At 50.0% G+C, this 15,812-nt stretch overlaps 5 protein-coding genes across 5 annotated transcripts; 3 read left to right on the top strand and 2 right to left on the bottom strand.

The window, feature by feature from the left end:
* Positions 1-1,197: 1,197 nt before the first annotated feature.
* On the top strand, positions 1,198-3,091 carry B0J16DRAFT_374398 (uncharacterized protein; the record flags this gene model as incomplete). The annotated part of the gene is made up of 7 exons (XM_046130606.1): positions 1,198-1,375; positions 1,422-1,926; positions 1,979-2,196; positions 2,243-2,455; positions 2,503-2,559; positions 2,609-2,885; positions 2,934-3,091. Exons 1-7 carry the CDS (start codon positions 1,295-1,297, stop codon positions 3,089-3,091), a joined length of 1,509 nt encoding a protein of 502 aa, XP_045979933.1. The 5' UTR covers positions 1,198-1,294.
* Positions 3,092-3,821: 730 nt separating this feature from the next.
* Positions 3,822-9,398, top strand: B0J16DRAFT_364135 (uncharacterized protein; the record flags this gene model as incomplete). The annotated part of the gene is made up of 8 exons (XM_046129921.1): positions 3,822-3,956; positions 4,159-4,785; positions 5,116-5,247; positions 5,313-5,413; positions 5,469-6,036; positions 6,098-8,623; positions 8,676-9,176; positions 9,216-9,398. The coding sequence occupies exons 2-8, from the start codon at positions 4,165-4,167 to the stop codon at positions 9,396-9,398; spliced, it is 4,632 nt and encodes a 1,543-aa protein (XP_045979932.1). The 5' UTR covers positions 3,822-3,956; positions 4,159-4,164.
* A 545-nt stretch (positions 9,399-9,943) lies between these two features.
* On the bottom strand, positions 9,944-11,040 carry B0J16DRAFT_169297 (FRG1-like family-domain-containing protein). Its single transcript, XM_046122385.1, has 2 exons — positions 10,613-11,040; positions 9,944-10,557 (listed from the first exon to the last, which is right to left on the bottom strand). Exons 1-2 carry the CDS (start codon positions 10,990-10,992, stop codon positions 10,122-10,124), a joined length of 816 nt encoding a protein of 271 aa, XP_045979931.1. The 5' UTR covers positions 10,993-11,040; the 3' UTR covers positions 9,944-10,121.
* A 16-nt stretch (positions 11,041-11,056) lies between these two features.
* B0J16DRAFT_346695 (uncharacterized protein) lies at positions 11,057-12,619 on the top strand. The gene is made up of 3 exons (XM_046128487.1): positions 11,057-11,299; positions 11,402-11,554; positions 11,609-12,619. The coding sequence occupies exons 1-3, from the start codon at positions 11,248-11,250 to the stop codon at positions 12,499-12,501; spliced, it is 1,098 nt and encodes a 365-aa protein (XP_045979930.1). The 5' UTR covers positions 11,057-11,247; the 3' UTR covers positions 12,502-12,619.
* Positions 12,620-13,127: 508 nt separating this feature from the next.
* On the bottom strand, positions 13,128-15,029 carry B0J16DRAFT_387184 (ZIP zinc transporter-domain-containing protein; the record flags this gene model as incomplete). The annotated part of the gene is made up of 5 exons (XM_046131649.1): positions 13,128-13,386; positions 13,440-13,539; positions 13,597-14,610; positions 14,673-14,693; positions 14,756-15,029. 5 exons carry the CDS (start codon positions 15,027-15,029, stop codon positions 13,128-13,130), a joined length of 1,668 nt encoding a protein of 555 aa, XP_045979929.1.
* Positions 15,030-15,812: the final 783 nt, after the last annotated feature.

Below are 15,812 nucleotides of genomic sequence, written 5' to 3'. Positions count from 1 at the left end.
GAATTAGCTCTCGGATCATTTGTGGACATTATTGGCCAATCGGCCAATAGCTCTCATGACTTCTTACCATTTATGGATATCTAAACAACTCCAACGTCTTTCTTTCTCAGGAACATATTGTGTTCGATGAGTCTATCATCTAAGTACCGTGGTGTCTGAGATCGAGATTAAGAACATTTATGTTCCAGAATGCCCATCATCATTGGATGTTCCAGCAATTCAATCGTGATGTCTTTCAGCTGCAAAGGGGCACTGCACTTACCACTGCTTAACTCAACAACACGACATGCATCATGAGAGATTCTAAATAAGTGAGTCGCAGTGTAAGATGTATAAAACGTTGCTTGTTGTACTGCCTGGAATCGTGATTGTACTCAATGTTACACAGGAGTCCACCGAAAGCATCTTTAATCAACCACTCTCAGGCACCTCTGCCCATTGTTCAAATCCCTGGGTAGCTACTACAATCAATAGCGGAGCTAAATTTGACAATAGCTCAGAACGACCCTGCCATGCTATCGAGAAGCAAGAGTGTGATTGTTCTTGGCATTTCTTCAGCAAAACGATGCACTCCTCTTTTAATAGTCTGCACAAAGACAGCCTAGCTGTTCGCCCAAGCCCAGACAGTAGGTAGTATCCTCGGTAGAGGGCCATGAAAAGGAGGCTCGCATCACTGTCATAGGTCGTTATAGAAGTTCACATGGTGGGAGCCAGCACAATATTCTCCTTGAGCAAAGTTCATGTTATGGATCTTCAAGAATATAAATCCAGGTAGTGAGAATGTCAAGTGCATCATGGAAATAAGGCTGAGTTATCGTTCGTTTGCCGTTCTATAGATGTGCTTGTCAATAAGCTGGGATGAATAAAATCTGGCACAGACAAATTGTCTAATCGACCTGCTCTGTCCAGGCTATTTCACAAGCTATCATCCAGTTCGGAGTAGTTTCTGCTGTTTGCGCAAAGATAAGGCAGCAAATTCCTGTGCAGGTGGGTGCTCCTCTTTCAGAAGTAGGAGCAGTTGTTTTAAAGAAGGAGCGGGCTGATGCTGCCTTCCACTTACTATCGCACCTCACCTTCCTCGCACCTTTCCTCGCGCACTACCTTCCCACATTACCTTCCACTCTCCTCACCTTCCTCACAAATCGGCATCCCCCCTCCTTCCCCCCTCCACCACTCCGCTTTCATCTTTGCACCAAGTCCCCTATCCTCAAAGGCCTCTTCTTTTCTTATCATCTCGAACTTTGATTCAAAGCGGCAGGCCTTCAAGACTCCCTATTCAGGTCGCTCATGCTTGATGTCGTCTATCAAGATGCCCTCCAAGTTGACCACCATGCTCTTTTTGGGACTTTTCTTCCTTTCTTTCTTCGCCCGACCGGTCAACTGTTTCTCATGGAGACCGCATATGCTTTCTAATGGTATAGTGGCATGCTTCACATATGCGCTTCGAGGTTAACGGTGTTGTAGGAGGGAATCAAGTCACAGTTGAAGCAGATCGCAAACTCTCCGGCGTCTACAGCACCGCCCTGGAAGAGCTCCAACAGCTGGAGTCAGAGCCTCTTTGTCACCGGATCGCTGCCCGCCAACTCGTGAACAACTGCCATCTTCTGGATGGTCAGAACGAGGCAAAAATACATATCGACAGTGGAAGAGCGGCACGGGACTTTGTAGACTTCTACGCGGCGAGCCTTGCGATTTGCGACTTGGAACGCGGTAGCTTCACAATTCCAAAATCGTGCTTCAAGTTCCGAGAACCATTCTTGGCTGCGCTTCCTACCCCAACCGTCGCAGAGCTTCATGTAGCGACCAACGAGATTGATGAGTGCCTTGAGGGTCTTGCGCAGTCAGATTCCGCTTGGAACACTTGGGTAAGCTACCGACACAAAGCGCTGAGGTTCTGCGACGCTGCAAGGGTGGACAACCGGAAAGGTCAGTGAAGTTTGATGACTGTCAAATGCAGTCGCGCTAACAATTTGGCCAGACGAGGACATTTTCGTCTATCAAAAAATCACCAAGATTCTGGAGAAGCTTACCGACAACATCGAGGCAGATATGGAAGAGCGTTTCCGATCTCTCAACCGAGCTTTCGACGCCACAAGCCAATCTGTTGAGAGTATGGGCCTTCAAGCTAAGCATTTGCAGATGGATATGGAAAAAGCTGGCATGACCCTGCGAAATGATCTGCGCCATGCGGTTCAGGTATGCAGGTCTTGAGCCCTATGGAGCAGTGGACTGACGGATACAGGACTCTCGCGATATTGTGAGGAATGGCCTGGAAGAGGCGCAAACACTTCATGATCTTTTGGAGATTCTCGTACATGCAGTCCAAGAGAGGTCAGACAATATTGCTTTGTCCCAGGAGGTTGCCCTTCGAACAAGCACCCAAAAGCTGAACGATGAGGTTGCAATTCTGATGACAGCACTGGCCGCAGCGGTCACATCCTCACATAGCCAAATAGTAGGTTTCATGCGCCAGCCTTGGGATGAGACTAACGACTTGACCAGGAACTGGCGGCAGTCAAGAGTGCGGATGTCTTGGAGAAACAGGCCAAGATTGAAGAAGTAAGTTCTTATCTCTTATATGTTCGAGTGTTAAGCTGATAAGTCATAGGGCATGACCAAGCTGGAAGAACTGGCCGACAACCTGGCTCTCAAATATGGCAGCCACGAGACTCGATTGGATGAGGCTTTGCAGAAGTCCAACCAGGTACTTGACGTTCTTGAAGAGACTGCCGCTTCAGCTGCCGGACTTCAGGGATATATGTTCAATAGTCTCGTTTCCTGGCTCTGGCCCTGGCCCTATGTTGTTTGCCCGGTTTTATCACTTATGATGGGGTCATACAGGCTTGAGCCCTCAGCCGTGCGAAACCTATGGCTCTTCGGTATTGGTAAGTTACCCAGATGCGCTGAGAAGTCTGTACCTAACGTCGATTCAGGTGAAGCTGTGGGTATACTTATTGCTAAAGCGACCTATTTCATGGACCTAATCGGTCACACCACAGTAACTAAAACAACAACGGCTCCAACACCCAACCAAAGCCTCGCTATTACAGCATGGGAAGTTACTGACAAGCATTTGCTTTTGGCACGTTGAGTTTCAACATTACTCGTTTCACCGAACCAAACCCGTTTATCTGGAATCTTTTTTTGCGATTTTCATGGGATGGCGAGCATTGCTGGTAGCATCGGGCTTATGAAAGGGACGGTTCTTCACGAGACCTGGGGCTCGTATTTATGACCTATCTTTTGCACATGGGATTTCGGGATGGGTTGCAAATTAAATTGGGCATGGGTATACATAATGGGCGTACCAAACATGCTGAGGCTATTGGGTGGCGCTTATAACATATCGAGTTTCTTTGGCATGGCTTAGGAGTTTTCATAGATTAGATACCAATGGGTGCTTTCCTTCATCATTTGGCCCGTCTTGCCATTTCCGGCATCGGAGAATTGATTGCCCCTATGAACCAATTTTGATTTACAAGACAGAGCCTTGCCCCACCTGAGAGTTCAGCCTTGTCATGGCAGGGAATGTGCGAGAGAAAAAAAGATGCAGGTGTCCATGTAACCGAACCGATATGCGAATGGGATGCACGTATGAGAAAAGAAGCCACTTTGACGAGAAATTGCGCCGGTAAAGACCGTGGTCATGCTGTACACAAGTTTCATCATCGAACAACAAGGCTGAATGGAAAAAGATAAGATAAGAGAGCATAGCGAATCAATTCCGTCGGACCGCTCCACTTTGCTATCACCACGTGATCGTGTCAATACTCAATCGGCGTCACCCTAGCCGCAGGAAGCTCGCAACATTTGTACGCAGCTGGGTTTTACACACGACGAAGCACCCCTCGTCAACAACTATTTCAGCCTTCGTGTCTTTATCATTTTCATTACTGATCTTGCGCGAACTCGTCTCCATGTAGAGTTCTACCGGCGATAGCCTTATTCTACCTGGTGTAAGTCTTTGCATCGAGGATGTCGCGAATCATCCTTCTGTTCTCCTGATCTCTGGGCGTCGCTTGTCGCCCACGCGCACAACGCCCACGATGTATTCGTTTTGCCGTCATACTCTTTACCAAAGCTCTTGGGAGTTCAATTTTGAAACAATACGGTGCACATCATTAATTAGAGTGCTCTGCTAACACTCCAGTTGTTTAGAACAGCATGAACAGCCAGAATCTTGGCCCTGCAGGATACGATCGAGACCGCGAAATGGACGACAGACACCGAGCCTTACAACAACGCGAGGAGATGGCCCGTCGGGACCAAGAGCGAGAACGAGAACGTGAGCGCGATCGTGAGCGCGACCGGGACCGAGAGTCCAACGAACGATACCAATCAACACCTCACCATAGCAGCGCTGGCTCCATTCCCATCCACCAGCCTGTCGCGTCGCGGATTTCCGGTGCAATCCATAGCCCCGGGGGACTGCTCGCAAACCATAACGGGAACCCTCAGATGCCCCTCAGTGCCTCATCAGGTGGTCCCCTAGCCGCCTTTGGAGGACCCTTACAGAACGAACACAACCGACCGGTCCAACACGGTGGGCCAAATAACGGCAACACTCAACCTCAAATGTTTGCTCCGATGCCGCATGCGACTGGGCCGCCCTCTACGCAAGCTGCTGCCAATAGCGTGGCAGCTGTCTTTGGCGGTCCTCTACAGCAACAACCTCAGGAGGGCCAACGAGGGGCTCAGCAGGGCGCGCCATTCAACCCGGGAGCTACATCGGCAGCTCATCAGCTTCCTGGGGGTATTACTCAGGGCCAGCAGCCTATTCTTAATGTAAGTAAAATTTGTTTGTAATTGGTTGTTGGAGAAAACGGGTTGTCGTCACTGGAGGGGCAGCGGCACTGGCAGCCGTTTGCGCACCCGGCAGCCACCCGCCAGGTTTGCTTTTACGACCTGGTGATGCGACAGCGCGGGCCACTGCCAAAGGATGCGCAACCTTTCCATCTTCCACCTTCTCGGCCTCATGCAGCTGAGCTTCAATCATCCCCCACGGACCTTTCCAAATGCCCCGCCAGATCTTGTGTATTACACATCATCTTATGCATTCTGTTTGTGGCGCACCCGTTTCCTTATTGCGATAGGATTCGTTTGCCGAACATGGAGGCTCATGCCCTCCTGGCGACCCTTCCGGCAAAACCAGGAAACCTCGTCGGCATTTTCAACTACGAGGGAGAGGGCATGGTTCTCCTCCACGGCCAAGAAGCTGGGCTCTCTGCTTCATTTCCATTTGTTAATGTAGCAATTATCTACGTTAACACCGCTTACTATCTACTGGTCGCTAACTGCTTCTCTTTCGCTAGGATGCTCTCACCTATCTCGACCAAGTTAAAGTCCAGTTCCACGATCAACCAGATGTTTACAACCGATTCCTTGATATTATGAAAGACTTCAAGAGCCAGGCGTATGCCTCCCGTTAGATCTAGTGATTGTCAGGAATTTAGCTAACAGGAGCATAGTATTGATACTCCGGGAGTCATAAACCGAGTGTCGGAACTCTTCGCAGGGCACCCGAATCTTATCCAAGGCTTTAATACTTTTTTGCCTCCTGGCTATCGTATCGAGTGCGGCGCGGGCAACGATCCCAATACAATCCGAGTTACTACGCCTATGGGAACCACGGTTCAGTCCATCACTGGACGCGGAAATCAGGATGGCCACGGTCCTGCAGCTAACCAGCCTTTGTTCCCGGAACGGGGTGGCCAATGGCAACAGCAGCAGCAGAGGCCTCAGCATAGTATTGAGAGCCCGGAGGCCCAGTTCAGTACTCCAGTGCAGAACGGTGCGAGTCTCTTTGTACAAGCTGCGGCCCACAATGCTGCTTTCAACGAAAGCAATCAGTCCGGTCAGCGACGGGCTCTGCCACAAGGTAGTGCGGCTCCTGGCGATGGTCCCAATGCTCGTCAAGCATTAACACCTACCCCAGGACAAGCTGCAGTCAACGGCAATGCGGCGAACCAGGCAAACATGGAACGCCGAGGACCAGTTGAATTCAACCACGCCATTAGTTACGTGAATAAGATCAAGGTAAAACCCACTGCTCGCAATAGTTTCTGTCTAAGCGTCGGATGTACTAATCATGGCAAAGAACCGCTTCCAGGACAAGCCTGAGATTTATAAACAATTTCTTGAGATACTCCAAACATACCAGCGCGAACAAAAGCCCATCCAGGACGTATACGCGCAGGTTACTACTTTATTTAATTCAGCTCCCGACCTTCTTGAAGACTTCAAACAATTCTTACCAGAATCTGCTGGCCAGGCTAAGCAAACTCCTAACCGAATGGAAGACGGACCTCCGTCCGGCCCCAACCAGACACCTCAGCCTGCCATGAGAGATGGACAGAAGATGCCTCCGCTTGGTAGCTTTGCACCACCTGCTAGTGCCACCAAGGATAACAAAAAGCGCCCACGAGCTGACAAGCAGGCGGCCCAGCCTGCGACTGTCCTCGCGGAGGCGACTGCAGCTGCGCGCCTTGCGCCTCCTGCTGTGAACGGTAACAAGAGACCTAAATTCAACCATGCAAGACCACTTGGTGACACCTCAGCAGTCGAACCGACATTGACGCCTGTCATGCCGGAGCCTTACCCTGCCAGGTCCTCTTCAACATCGAACCAAGAGGAAATCGCCTTCTTTGAGCGGGTCAAGAAGTACCTCAGCAACAGGTCGTCAATGAACGAGTTCTTGAAACTCTGCAATCTCTTCAGCCAGAACATCATCGACCGCAATACGTTATTTCACAAGGGTGCACTTTTCATCGGTGCTAACCCTGACCTGATGACCTTCTGGAAGAGCTTTGTAGGTGTCGATACTCAAGACGTTATTATTGACAACCGTCCCGCGCCCCCAACAGACAAAGTGTCTCTCAGTAACTGCCGAGGGTATGGGCCTAGTTATCGATTACTTCCTAAGCGGGAACGCCTTAAGCCCTGCAGTGGCCGTGACGAGCTGTGCAACTCTGTGTTGAACGATGAGTGGGCTTCGCATCCTACTTGGGCGTCCGAAGACAGCGGGTTTGTCGCTCACAGAAAGAACCAGTTCGAAGAAGGCCTCCACCGTATTGAGGAAGAGCGCCACGACTACGATTTCAACATTGAAGCTAACCTTAAGTGCATCCAACTCTTGGAGCCCATCGCACAGCAGATGCTCGCCATGTCTGCTCCTGAAAGGGAGACATTTCAAATGCCTGTTGCACTCGCCGGTCAAAGCACATCAATTTTCAAGCGCATATGCAAGAAGATCTATGGTGAGCGAGGTATCGATGTCGTCAACGATATGTTCACTCATCCTTTCGACGTCGTGCCTGTTCTGTTGGCCCGTATGAAGCAGAAAGACGAGGAATGGCGATTCTCTCAGCGTGAATGGGAGAAGGTTTGGCATGCCCAGACCGAGAACATGCACTTGAAGAGTTTGGATCACATGGGTATCCTTGTTAAGCAAAACGACAAGCGCCATCTGACCGCAAAGCATCTCGTCGACGTCATCAAGACAAAGCACGAGGAGCAGCGCCGTGAGCGATCATTGAAGGGCGGAATCCCTCGCCATCAGTTCAGCTGGGACTTTAGCGACAAGGATACCATCATTGATCTGCTACGCCTGATGATGCTGTACAGCTTGCACAATGGTCAGCACAGCAGCCAGGAGAAGGAGCGCATTCTCGAATTCTTCGAGTCTTTTATTCCCATGTTCTTTGACATTCCTGAGGAGAGCATCCAGGACAAGCTCCCCAAGATGCAACCGGACTCTGGCGAAGAGGAAGTCGAGGATCACACACCGGCGGAACTTACAAATGGTCGTAGCCGACGTAACGGCCGCAAGGGTGATCTCCTCCGAGGTGTCCTTGACCCTGGCCGCAACGGTAGCAAACCTCGCGGCAACAAGGAGGATAGTACTCCCGGAAGCAAAGAGAGCACCCCTGATGTCACCTCCGCGAATGAAGAGGAAATGCCTGACGCCTCAGAGGACGCCGCCAACACAGAGATTTCTAACGATCGTTGGATGCCCAACGTTCCCAAGCCCGTGGTTGTTGGCGAGAGCGACGCTATTCTGAGTTCTGATGGTGAGCTGAAAGCCGACGGCTTCTTCACCCGGCCATGGTACAACTTTTTCTGCAACCAGACCTTGTTTGTTTTCTTCAGCATCTTCCAGACCCTGTATAGACGTCTTCAAGATCTGAAGGAGGCTAAGGAGGTGGTCGCCAAGGAGGTTGGACGTCTTAACAAACAGAAACCTGCTCGGGACATTGGTTTCACAGAGAACCACATGAAGTTCTTTGACACCAACGATGACCCTGATAGCTACTGGCCCAAGACCCTTGAGCTAATCGAGGAGTATATCTCAGGCGATGTGGACGAGAGTCGTTATCAGGATGTCATGCGACATTACTATCTCAAGACTGGATGGAAGGTGTACACGATCCAGGATTTATTGAAGACCCTTTGCCGTCTCGCTCTCACCTGCAGCAGCACGGACGCCAAGGAGAAGACTCCTGATCTGATTGCTCAGTACCAGGCCAGTCGTGAACGAGAAGAGACAAGTTTCCAGACCGAGATCAGTGCTCGCAAGTTCGCAGAGAAGTGTGTCAAGGACGGAGATATCTTTGTGATATGCTGGGTAAGTGAAACCATCTTATTTTTCATTCGCAAATTACTAATAATAATTCCAGCTACCTGCCAAGTCAGAGGCTACTGTACGATGGCTTCAACGGGAGGAGACAACATTCTACATGGACGAAATGCAGTTGCGCGAGCGCTGGCAATACTACATCTCGTCCTTTATCCGGGTCGAGCCTACTGAGGGAGTTCCTAGATCGAAGCTCCAGAAGGTGGTGCTCTCCCGCAATCTTCCATCTGCCGATACCGATAATGACGACGATGCTATTCCCAAGCCTGTGTCCTATAAGGAGAACCTGACGATCAGCATTTGCCTTAAGAGTTCAAAGATGGTCTGGGCTCCTGGAACTTCGGAATACGTCGTTTACGACCAGGCTCCCAAGTCGGCTGAGCAACGCCAGCAGCGCGAGAAGTTCACCCGTGCTCTGAGCACCCACCGAGAGAACAAGCTTCTCGAGAAGTGGGTGCACAACCCAGCATGGACGAAGGATCTCAGCCCAGAGGAGGTTCAAGAACAGAACAAGAACTTCCGCAAGTGGATGGATGATGGCGTCGTTCCGCCCAGCGCTACTGAAGATGTGGAGATGGACTAGCCCTCCAACTCCCAACAGCAGCAGGAGCCGGAACAACAGCACGACGAAGAGGTCGTGATCACGTCAGTTCCACAGCCCATCCTCAAGCTTAATGGCAAGGCACCACGAAAGAGGTCTGCGGACAAGATTCTTAGTCCGCCAGCGAAGAAGTCACGATGCAGTCCCCGTCTTGCTAGGGGCTGAACAGAGAGCATGAGTAAGAGGTCAAAGTAGGGGGGAAGCATACTTCCAAGGGAGCAAAGCGAGAAGGGAGTGCTTGTATCACATCAGCGTTTTTACTGCTTTCAGTTTTTGTCCAATTGTTCATTTAGTGTTTTTCTTCTAGTTTTTGGAATCTCTTAAAAGGCGATGGGGGGGACGCGGACTCGGAATGTATGCCGTGCATCAGTGTCTTTCTTATAGGGAAAGCTCGTTATGATTATTTTGAGGGAGGTTCGCAACTCCTTTTGGCCTGTACTCTAGACACTAACTATATAACTAAGAACGCCATGATTGATAATACCAAAACGCCCCTGATTTTTGTTAAGAGATTTTTGTGTCCGTGTGATTGAGTGAGCTGGATTTGGATAGAGAAGCTCAACTGTAGGTAACAGAAGACTTGTCCTCTAAGGCCGAAATAAAATAACCTAAGTGCTGGTCTAAGTTAGCATAAGGTGAGTGAAATATCTCGTCTCTTATGCTTTCAGCGGCTAGTTCTTCTGGTACCCCGCCGCCAGCTAAACTTTGGCTGTAAACTGTACGAAGCTTTGAGGGCAAAGTGTTGCTGTTAAATCTGCTGAGTTGGTGATAGAGTGCTAGCGAGCACTGAGAGCATCCATGAGAACCAGTGCTCACTCACCAGCCCTCATTCCGGCCCGGAGCGCAGCTCTTCCATTCTCTCCCGTTGTCAAACCGCTCAAATACCTTTCAGCCAAACTTGTCATGCTTGCTCTTCACCTTAATCTCCAACAACCTCTCATGATAATCACCCTCCCTCCTCGCCCTCTTCAACTTCCTCACCTCATCCTCATCCAACCTTCTCCCGGCCGCCTCCTCTAGCTCGCGCCGACTAATCTTAGCATGCGCCTTCTCCTCCTTGGACGCGCGCAGCTTGGGCTTGAAACGCGCCTGCATCCTGATGCGCAACGTCGTGTCGAACGTGATGGTGTCTGCGTCGCCGCGCACGTCACAGGTCTTGGATGATGCTTTGTTGGGGGCTTTGATGGTGAGGAATGTGTCGCGTAGGGTCTGGATTTGGAATGTTCCTGGTGTATCGGCCGTGGGGATTATATTGAAGGATTCGAGGGGGGACACGGCTTCTGATGTAGCTGATAGTAAACCGATTTTGTCGCATGATAGGTATCTATAGTCTGCGCATTAGTTTCGTGTTCATAGAAGTAGGTATTGTCTGTACTTACTTCCCATGATGTCCCTTGAAGCGAAAGTTCTCTGTCCCAGCAACGCGATTCGCAACCCAGACCTGTCGTACATCATGTGGTTCCGCCGTAGAAGGATTCCCATCAACGATATTCTCAATCGGAATAGTAAATATCTTCCCAGCCGCATCGCAAGCCAGCGCCGAAGGTGTATCAGTTGGCAAAACAATCATAATCGGTCCCACGACATCAGTATCCGTCTCAGCGGAAACCCAGCTATCGTCATTCTCTGCCTCTTCGCCCGTCTTTTGGACCTGCGTTTCTTCGTTAACGGCAACATCGTCGCGGGATGATTTCTCGGCGTCAGTTCGCTTGCGCTTTTTGACTTTCTTGTCGCCTTTGAAAGACAATGGTTTAACCATGGTTGTTGGCTGTGATGTAGTTGATGGAAGCTCTGTGTTGAGTTTGGACCGACGGTCAACGCCGGGATACGGCGAGCTCCACCCCCGACGACAGGTCAATTTAAGGAAGGTGATTGGTTATGTAATTCTCCCCCGCAACTCATGGCACTGTAACCTTCTGTAAGAGAAATAGATTAACAATTATGATCTTCTGACTTTTATTTTCATGATAGTCTCATATTCATTTGATTGAGTCACTTCGGTCTGTATGTCAAAATGGTCGCTCAAGCACAAGCTGTTTCTGTGTCTCTCAAGGACCTCAAGGATGGTATGTACTACTCGACTCTTACACTCATGATAGCGCCGCTCTCATGATGAGAAAAAGCTCCCAGTTTTTCTATGTAAGCGAACGGGCACTAATGATCCACAGGCAACATCTCCTTCGAGACCCTTAAGCAAGCCTTCGGCCCAGACTCTCTCGGAATTCTTGTAGTAAAGGATGTCCCCGAAGAGTTTCCCGAACTTAGGCATCAAGCCCTTTCCTACGCCTCATATCTCGGTAACCTCCCCAAAGAGGAGCTCGGTATGTAAGCCATGAACCTCGAAATTCAGCATCACGTCTCTGACAAGCTTGAAGAGAAACTTGAGAATGCACGAGCCAAATACCTAACCGGCTGGTCCCTTGGCAAAGAAACTCTCAAAAACGGCCAAGTTGACACCTTCAAGGGCTCATACTACGCCAACTGCGCATTCTACATCGACCCATCCCTCGAATGCGCCAAACCCACCGAAGAGTTCTCTATCGACACATTCCCAGAGTATCTGGCCCCTAACGTCTGGCCACCCGAGGATGTCCTCCCTGGCTTCAAGCCCTCCGTGACTTCACTATGCCGTCTCATCATCGACGTAGCCGTTCTTGTCGCTCGCGCATGCGATCGCTTTGCGCAGGAGGACATCCCTGGTTATCCTACTGGATATCTCGAGCACGTTGTCAGTACCTCCAGCACCACCAAAGCGCGCCTGCTGCACTACTACCCTCAGGAATCTGAGCCAAGTGCAAACGGAGGTGACGAGGATGATTGGTGTGCTACACATCTTGACCACGGATGCTTGACGGGTCTTACATCCGCTATGTTCATCGACGAGCATAAGACCAGCCCTACTGTGCCAGATGTCACAAACCTGAATGGTGCTTCTCTACCACCCCTTGACGAGCTTCCTTCCTCCCCTGATCCTTCAGCTGGTCTGTATATCAAGTCTCGTACCGGCGAGACCGTGCAAGTCAAGATCCCCCGCGACTGCATTGCCTTCCAGACTGGTGAGGCCCTCGAACGTATTACTGCTGGTCGCTTCAAGGCTGTGCCTCACTTTGTTAGGGGTGTAAGGCCCAGTGTTAGCGATGGAAAGGTTGCTCGTAATACATTGGCAGTGTTCACTCAACCTAACTTGGGTGAAGAGGTGGATATTGAGCAACACCTCACATTTGGAGAGTTTGCTCGTGGTATCGTCGACAAGAACACTGTATCATAAGAGTTACTTAGAACATAAAGCACAAGAAACAAGTCAATCATTAGTCGGTGAATATCCCTTGACGAAAATCGTTATATGATATGAGCCACCGTTGGGGTGTTGTCGGTCATGGCGATGCATTGATATAATGAATGAGTGTATTTGGAGCTTATCCAGCCTAAAAGGGGCTTGAGAAACCATATCATGAAGAGGCTATTCTATCCGTACATACAATTTTCCTATATGTACTACACCATAACGTAGCTACTCAATGCACCTAGAGATGGTTCCAAGCACCCTTGACTTTTGTGTTCGTCGCGAAAAGAATGGCTGCAGTAGCACAATTACTGCAAAAGAAAAGCAAAAATAAACCACACTGAACAATAATGTTCAAGTCACTGCTCAGCAATCAACTCTGAGCATGTGAATGTAAGAAATAGAATTGCCAGAGAATTGCCGTGAACGAAGCATGCCGAAAGCAACGCTTCAAATCACAAGGTGTGAAGTGTAAAAAGGAAGTTGTCGCGATGCTTTGCATCACTTCAGTATCACAGGGTACGGCTTATTTAACGACTCGCGCCGACCGCCCCCTTAAATTCTGATATTGTGCTCCAAACAAACCCATAATAGATCTGCGAGCAACTCCATCAAGCCCAAGCGCCCACGAGACTCATGAAGAAAGCCCCGAAGAACACAAGGAGGCAAGCATAAATACGCTTGCGGCCACGGAGAAACTGCCAACTCTCATCGCTAAGAAAATCTTGCGAGAGAAGCTCAACCAGGGAAGCAAAAGTGAGTAATCCAGCTGAGATGGCATTCATGACGCCCACAACAATGAGCCCAGTTTCAGAGTTGGGGCTGTAGAGAGTGTGGGTGGCAAGACCGATGGCTTGTCCCAGAGGGGTACTGGTTTCATTGTCAGTTGAAGATACGACAATAGGGGTAAGTTGACTACTTACGTGCATCCATAGGCGAGGGCCATGAACCAAGGCTGCAGTTTACCCTGGGGCCACTTGATGGCAGCAATTCGGGAGCCCAACGCCAAACCTTCGAAAGTCTCTGAAGCCAGGTCAGCCATCAAAACAACAAGAATACTAGTGGGATAAATCAACTTACGGTGGAAGACAATGGCAATCAGAAGAATGATAAACTCGTTGCCGATCGAAACGCTAAGCGCCATACCAATAAAGATGCTGTGGAAGAGGATACCAAGCTCAAGCAGGACACACTGGAGAAGCTCCTTGCGTTGCTGCTGCTCTGGGGTCAGAACTGGCATCTGTACAGCCTCGAGGCTCGTCTCCTCGAGGTTCTTTCTTCCGGATTGGACATTGTCGTCATCTTCGCAAGCTTCCTCTTCCAGGTCCTCCATACGAACGTCCCTGCTGTTAAGGGCAGACAGATTCTGGCCAATGCTTGATGATCGTCCACGGATAGGTCCCATGTCCCGAATTGGAAGCATGCCTGTACCCCCCATGCAACCGCCGCTGTTTGAAGAAGCACCTCCTTCCTTAGGTGTGGTAATCTCAGTGGGCGAAACATGTCGAGAGGGGTGGAATACCATCTCAATCACAGTGACGAGAAAGATAGCCGCAAGAGCGATAGCGCCAGGCATAGCCTGGTAGTCCGTGTTCCAGAAGCTGCTCAAGCAAGGGTCACCAAGAGAGATGAAGGCCGTTGGGAGGAGATGGACGAAAGCTGTGGCGATCAGCACACCAGTACCGAAATGACGCACGGCAAAGAAGAAGCGAGTCGGGATCCTCAGCCCTGGGAACTTGGCAGCCATGATGGGGAATGCACAAGCGAGGGTCGAAACACCCAAAATGATAAAGACGGCGCCGACATGAAGAGGAGTGTTGTAATCAGCCTTGTTGACGCCTCCAGATTCACAGGTGCTAGCTCGCTTGCGTAGAGGCGAAACCTGGGCAGGAATCGACTCTTGAACCTTGGGTGGTGAAGTCATGACAGCAGGCGCAGGGGAGTTCCAGTAAGAGATGATTGTAGAGACGACAAGAACAGAGAGGACCCAAACAGTCCAGCTCCAGATGTGCGAGGCACATGACGAGAGAGTGCCTCGATGAAGACGGAGATGGCCATCACCACCATCAACCGTCTTAAGACACGAGGACGGTCCTGGGGTTGTTAGTACTTATATGTGGGTTTGACAAGGGAGAATCATGAGATTTTAAACTTACCCGAGATACGGGACAGTGGTCCTGGGGTTGTTAGTACTTATATGTGGGTTTGACAAGGGAGAATCATGAGATTTTAAACTTACCCGAGATACGGGACAGTCGTCCCGCATCCTTAATAGAGCCTTTAAAGGGCTCTGTAAGGTGATTCCCTGCTTGATTACTATCGTCGTGTCCATTTAGTAACCCCCCTGCCGTCCCTCCGCTACCGTCGTCCTGGGCAGCATCGACATGTTCGCGAAGATTGGAGATGCCATTGAGATCCTGGCGCGTAGTATGCTTAGCAGCCAAGGGCGAAGGAGCCTGGTTCCAGGTCAAACGCTGGTAGTAAGATTCGTCTGCCTTAGAGAGACAAATCATTGTGAATTGTTGGATTGATCGCTTGGATCGTGGATTGAAGCAGTGACGATTGAAAAGGGTCGCTAGTACCGTAGATGACTAGACGTTAAATTCCTTCACGAGTAAAGAGGCCACGCGACAGCACAAAAAACGAGACAGATTCGGACCGAGCAGTAATCAATAGTTTATCAATGATCAAAAGTAAACAATATCGATCTCAAAAAGTTGAAGCTAAAGCAATTGAGATTCGACGGGGAGAGCTTGATAGATAAAAGTATTTTACGGTTTGTCCAATCGTTAAAACGGCAGGACAAAAGGGTTAAAATGCATGCAATCCATCCACTGCACCTGCACTTTGGAGACGACACGGCGCTAGTGACGCTGACTGGGGGCTGTCGTATCCACTCGCACCTGCCCTGAGACGGGAACGACATTCAGAAACTGGGGGAGGAGCCCCGCCAAGTCAGGAAAGGAAGTCGAGATCCCCGGTTTCGCCCGCGTGACCAAGACCAGTCCAGATAAAAAAATGCAAGAACCGACGACAGCCACGAACATGAGATACACGGTTTTACACGGAGAATTACTAGCGATTCAAAGTACCTCCCGTCTTCCCCGTAATCTCTCCTCCGTCAGCTCCCGGACAACAGCCGGGACTGTTAAAGAAATCTGCGGCTCACAAGCTCGGGAAGCCTCCGTAGCCTTAAACCAGGATCCATGAATAGAACCCGATCCAAGATCCTGGACATTCAAGTCCAGCCACCAGCGAAAACTATTGATCACTTGACGATAAGAAAAACTTCAAGA

This window comes from Fusarium flagelliforme (assembly GCF_020744385.1).
Source record: "Fusarium flagelliforme strain FIESC 12 MPI-CAGE-AA-0113 chromosome Unknown B0J16scaffold_6, whole genome shotgun sequence".
In the NCBI taxonomy this organism is placed as follows: Eukaryota; Fungi; Ascomycota; class Sordariomycetes; order Hypocreales; family Nectriaceae; genus Fusarium; species Fusarium flagelliforme.
Note: the sequence above shows the minus strand (reverse complement) of the source record. Positions and strands in the feature narration are given on the sequence as shown.

Coding starts and splice junctions, on each gene's coding strand:
- B0J16DRAFT_346695 (XM_046128487.1), top strand. CDS start 11,248: ATGGTCGCTCAAGCACAAGCTGTTTCTGTGTCTCTCAAGGACCTCAAG. Junction 11,300..11,401: donor TCTCAAGGACCTCAAGGATG/GTATGTACTACT, acceptor AATGATCCACAG/GCAACATCTCCTTCGAGACC. Junction 11,555..11,608: donor CCTCCCCAAAGAGGAGCTCG/GTATGTAAGCCA, acceptor ACAAGCTTGAAG/AGAAACTTGAGAATGCACGA.
- B0J16DRAFT_169297 (XM_046122385.1), bottom strand. CDS start 10,992: ATGGTTAAACCATTGTCTTTCAAAGGCGACAAGAAAGTCAAAAAGCGC. Junction 10,558..10,612: donor TTCAAGGGACATCATGGGAA/GTAAGTACAGAC, acceptor CGCAGACTATAG/ATACCTATCATGCGACAAAA.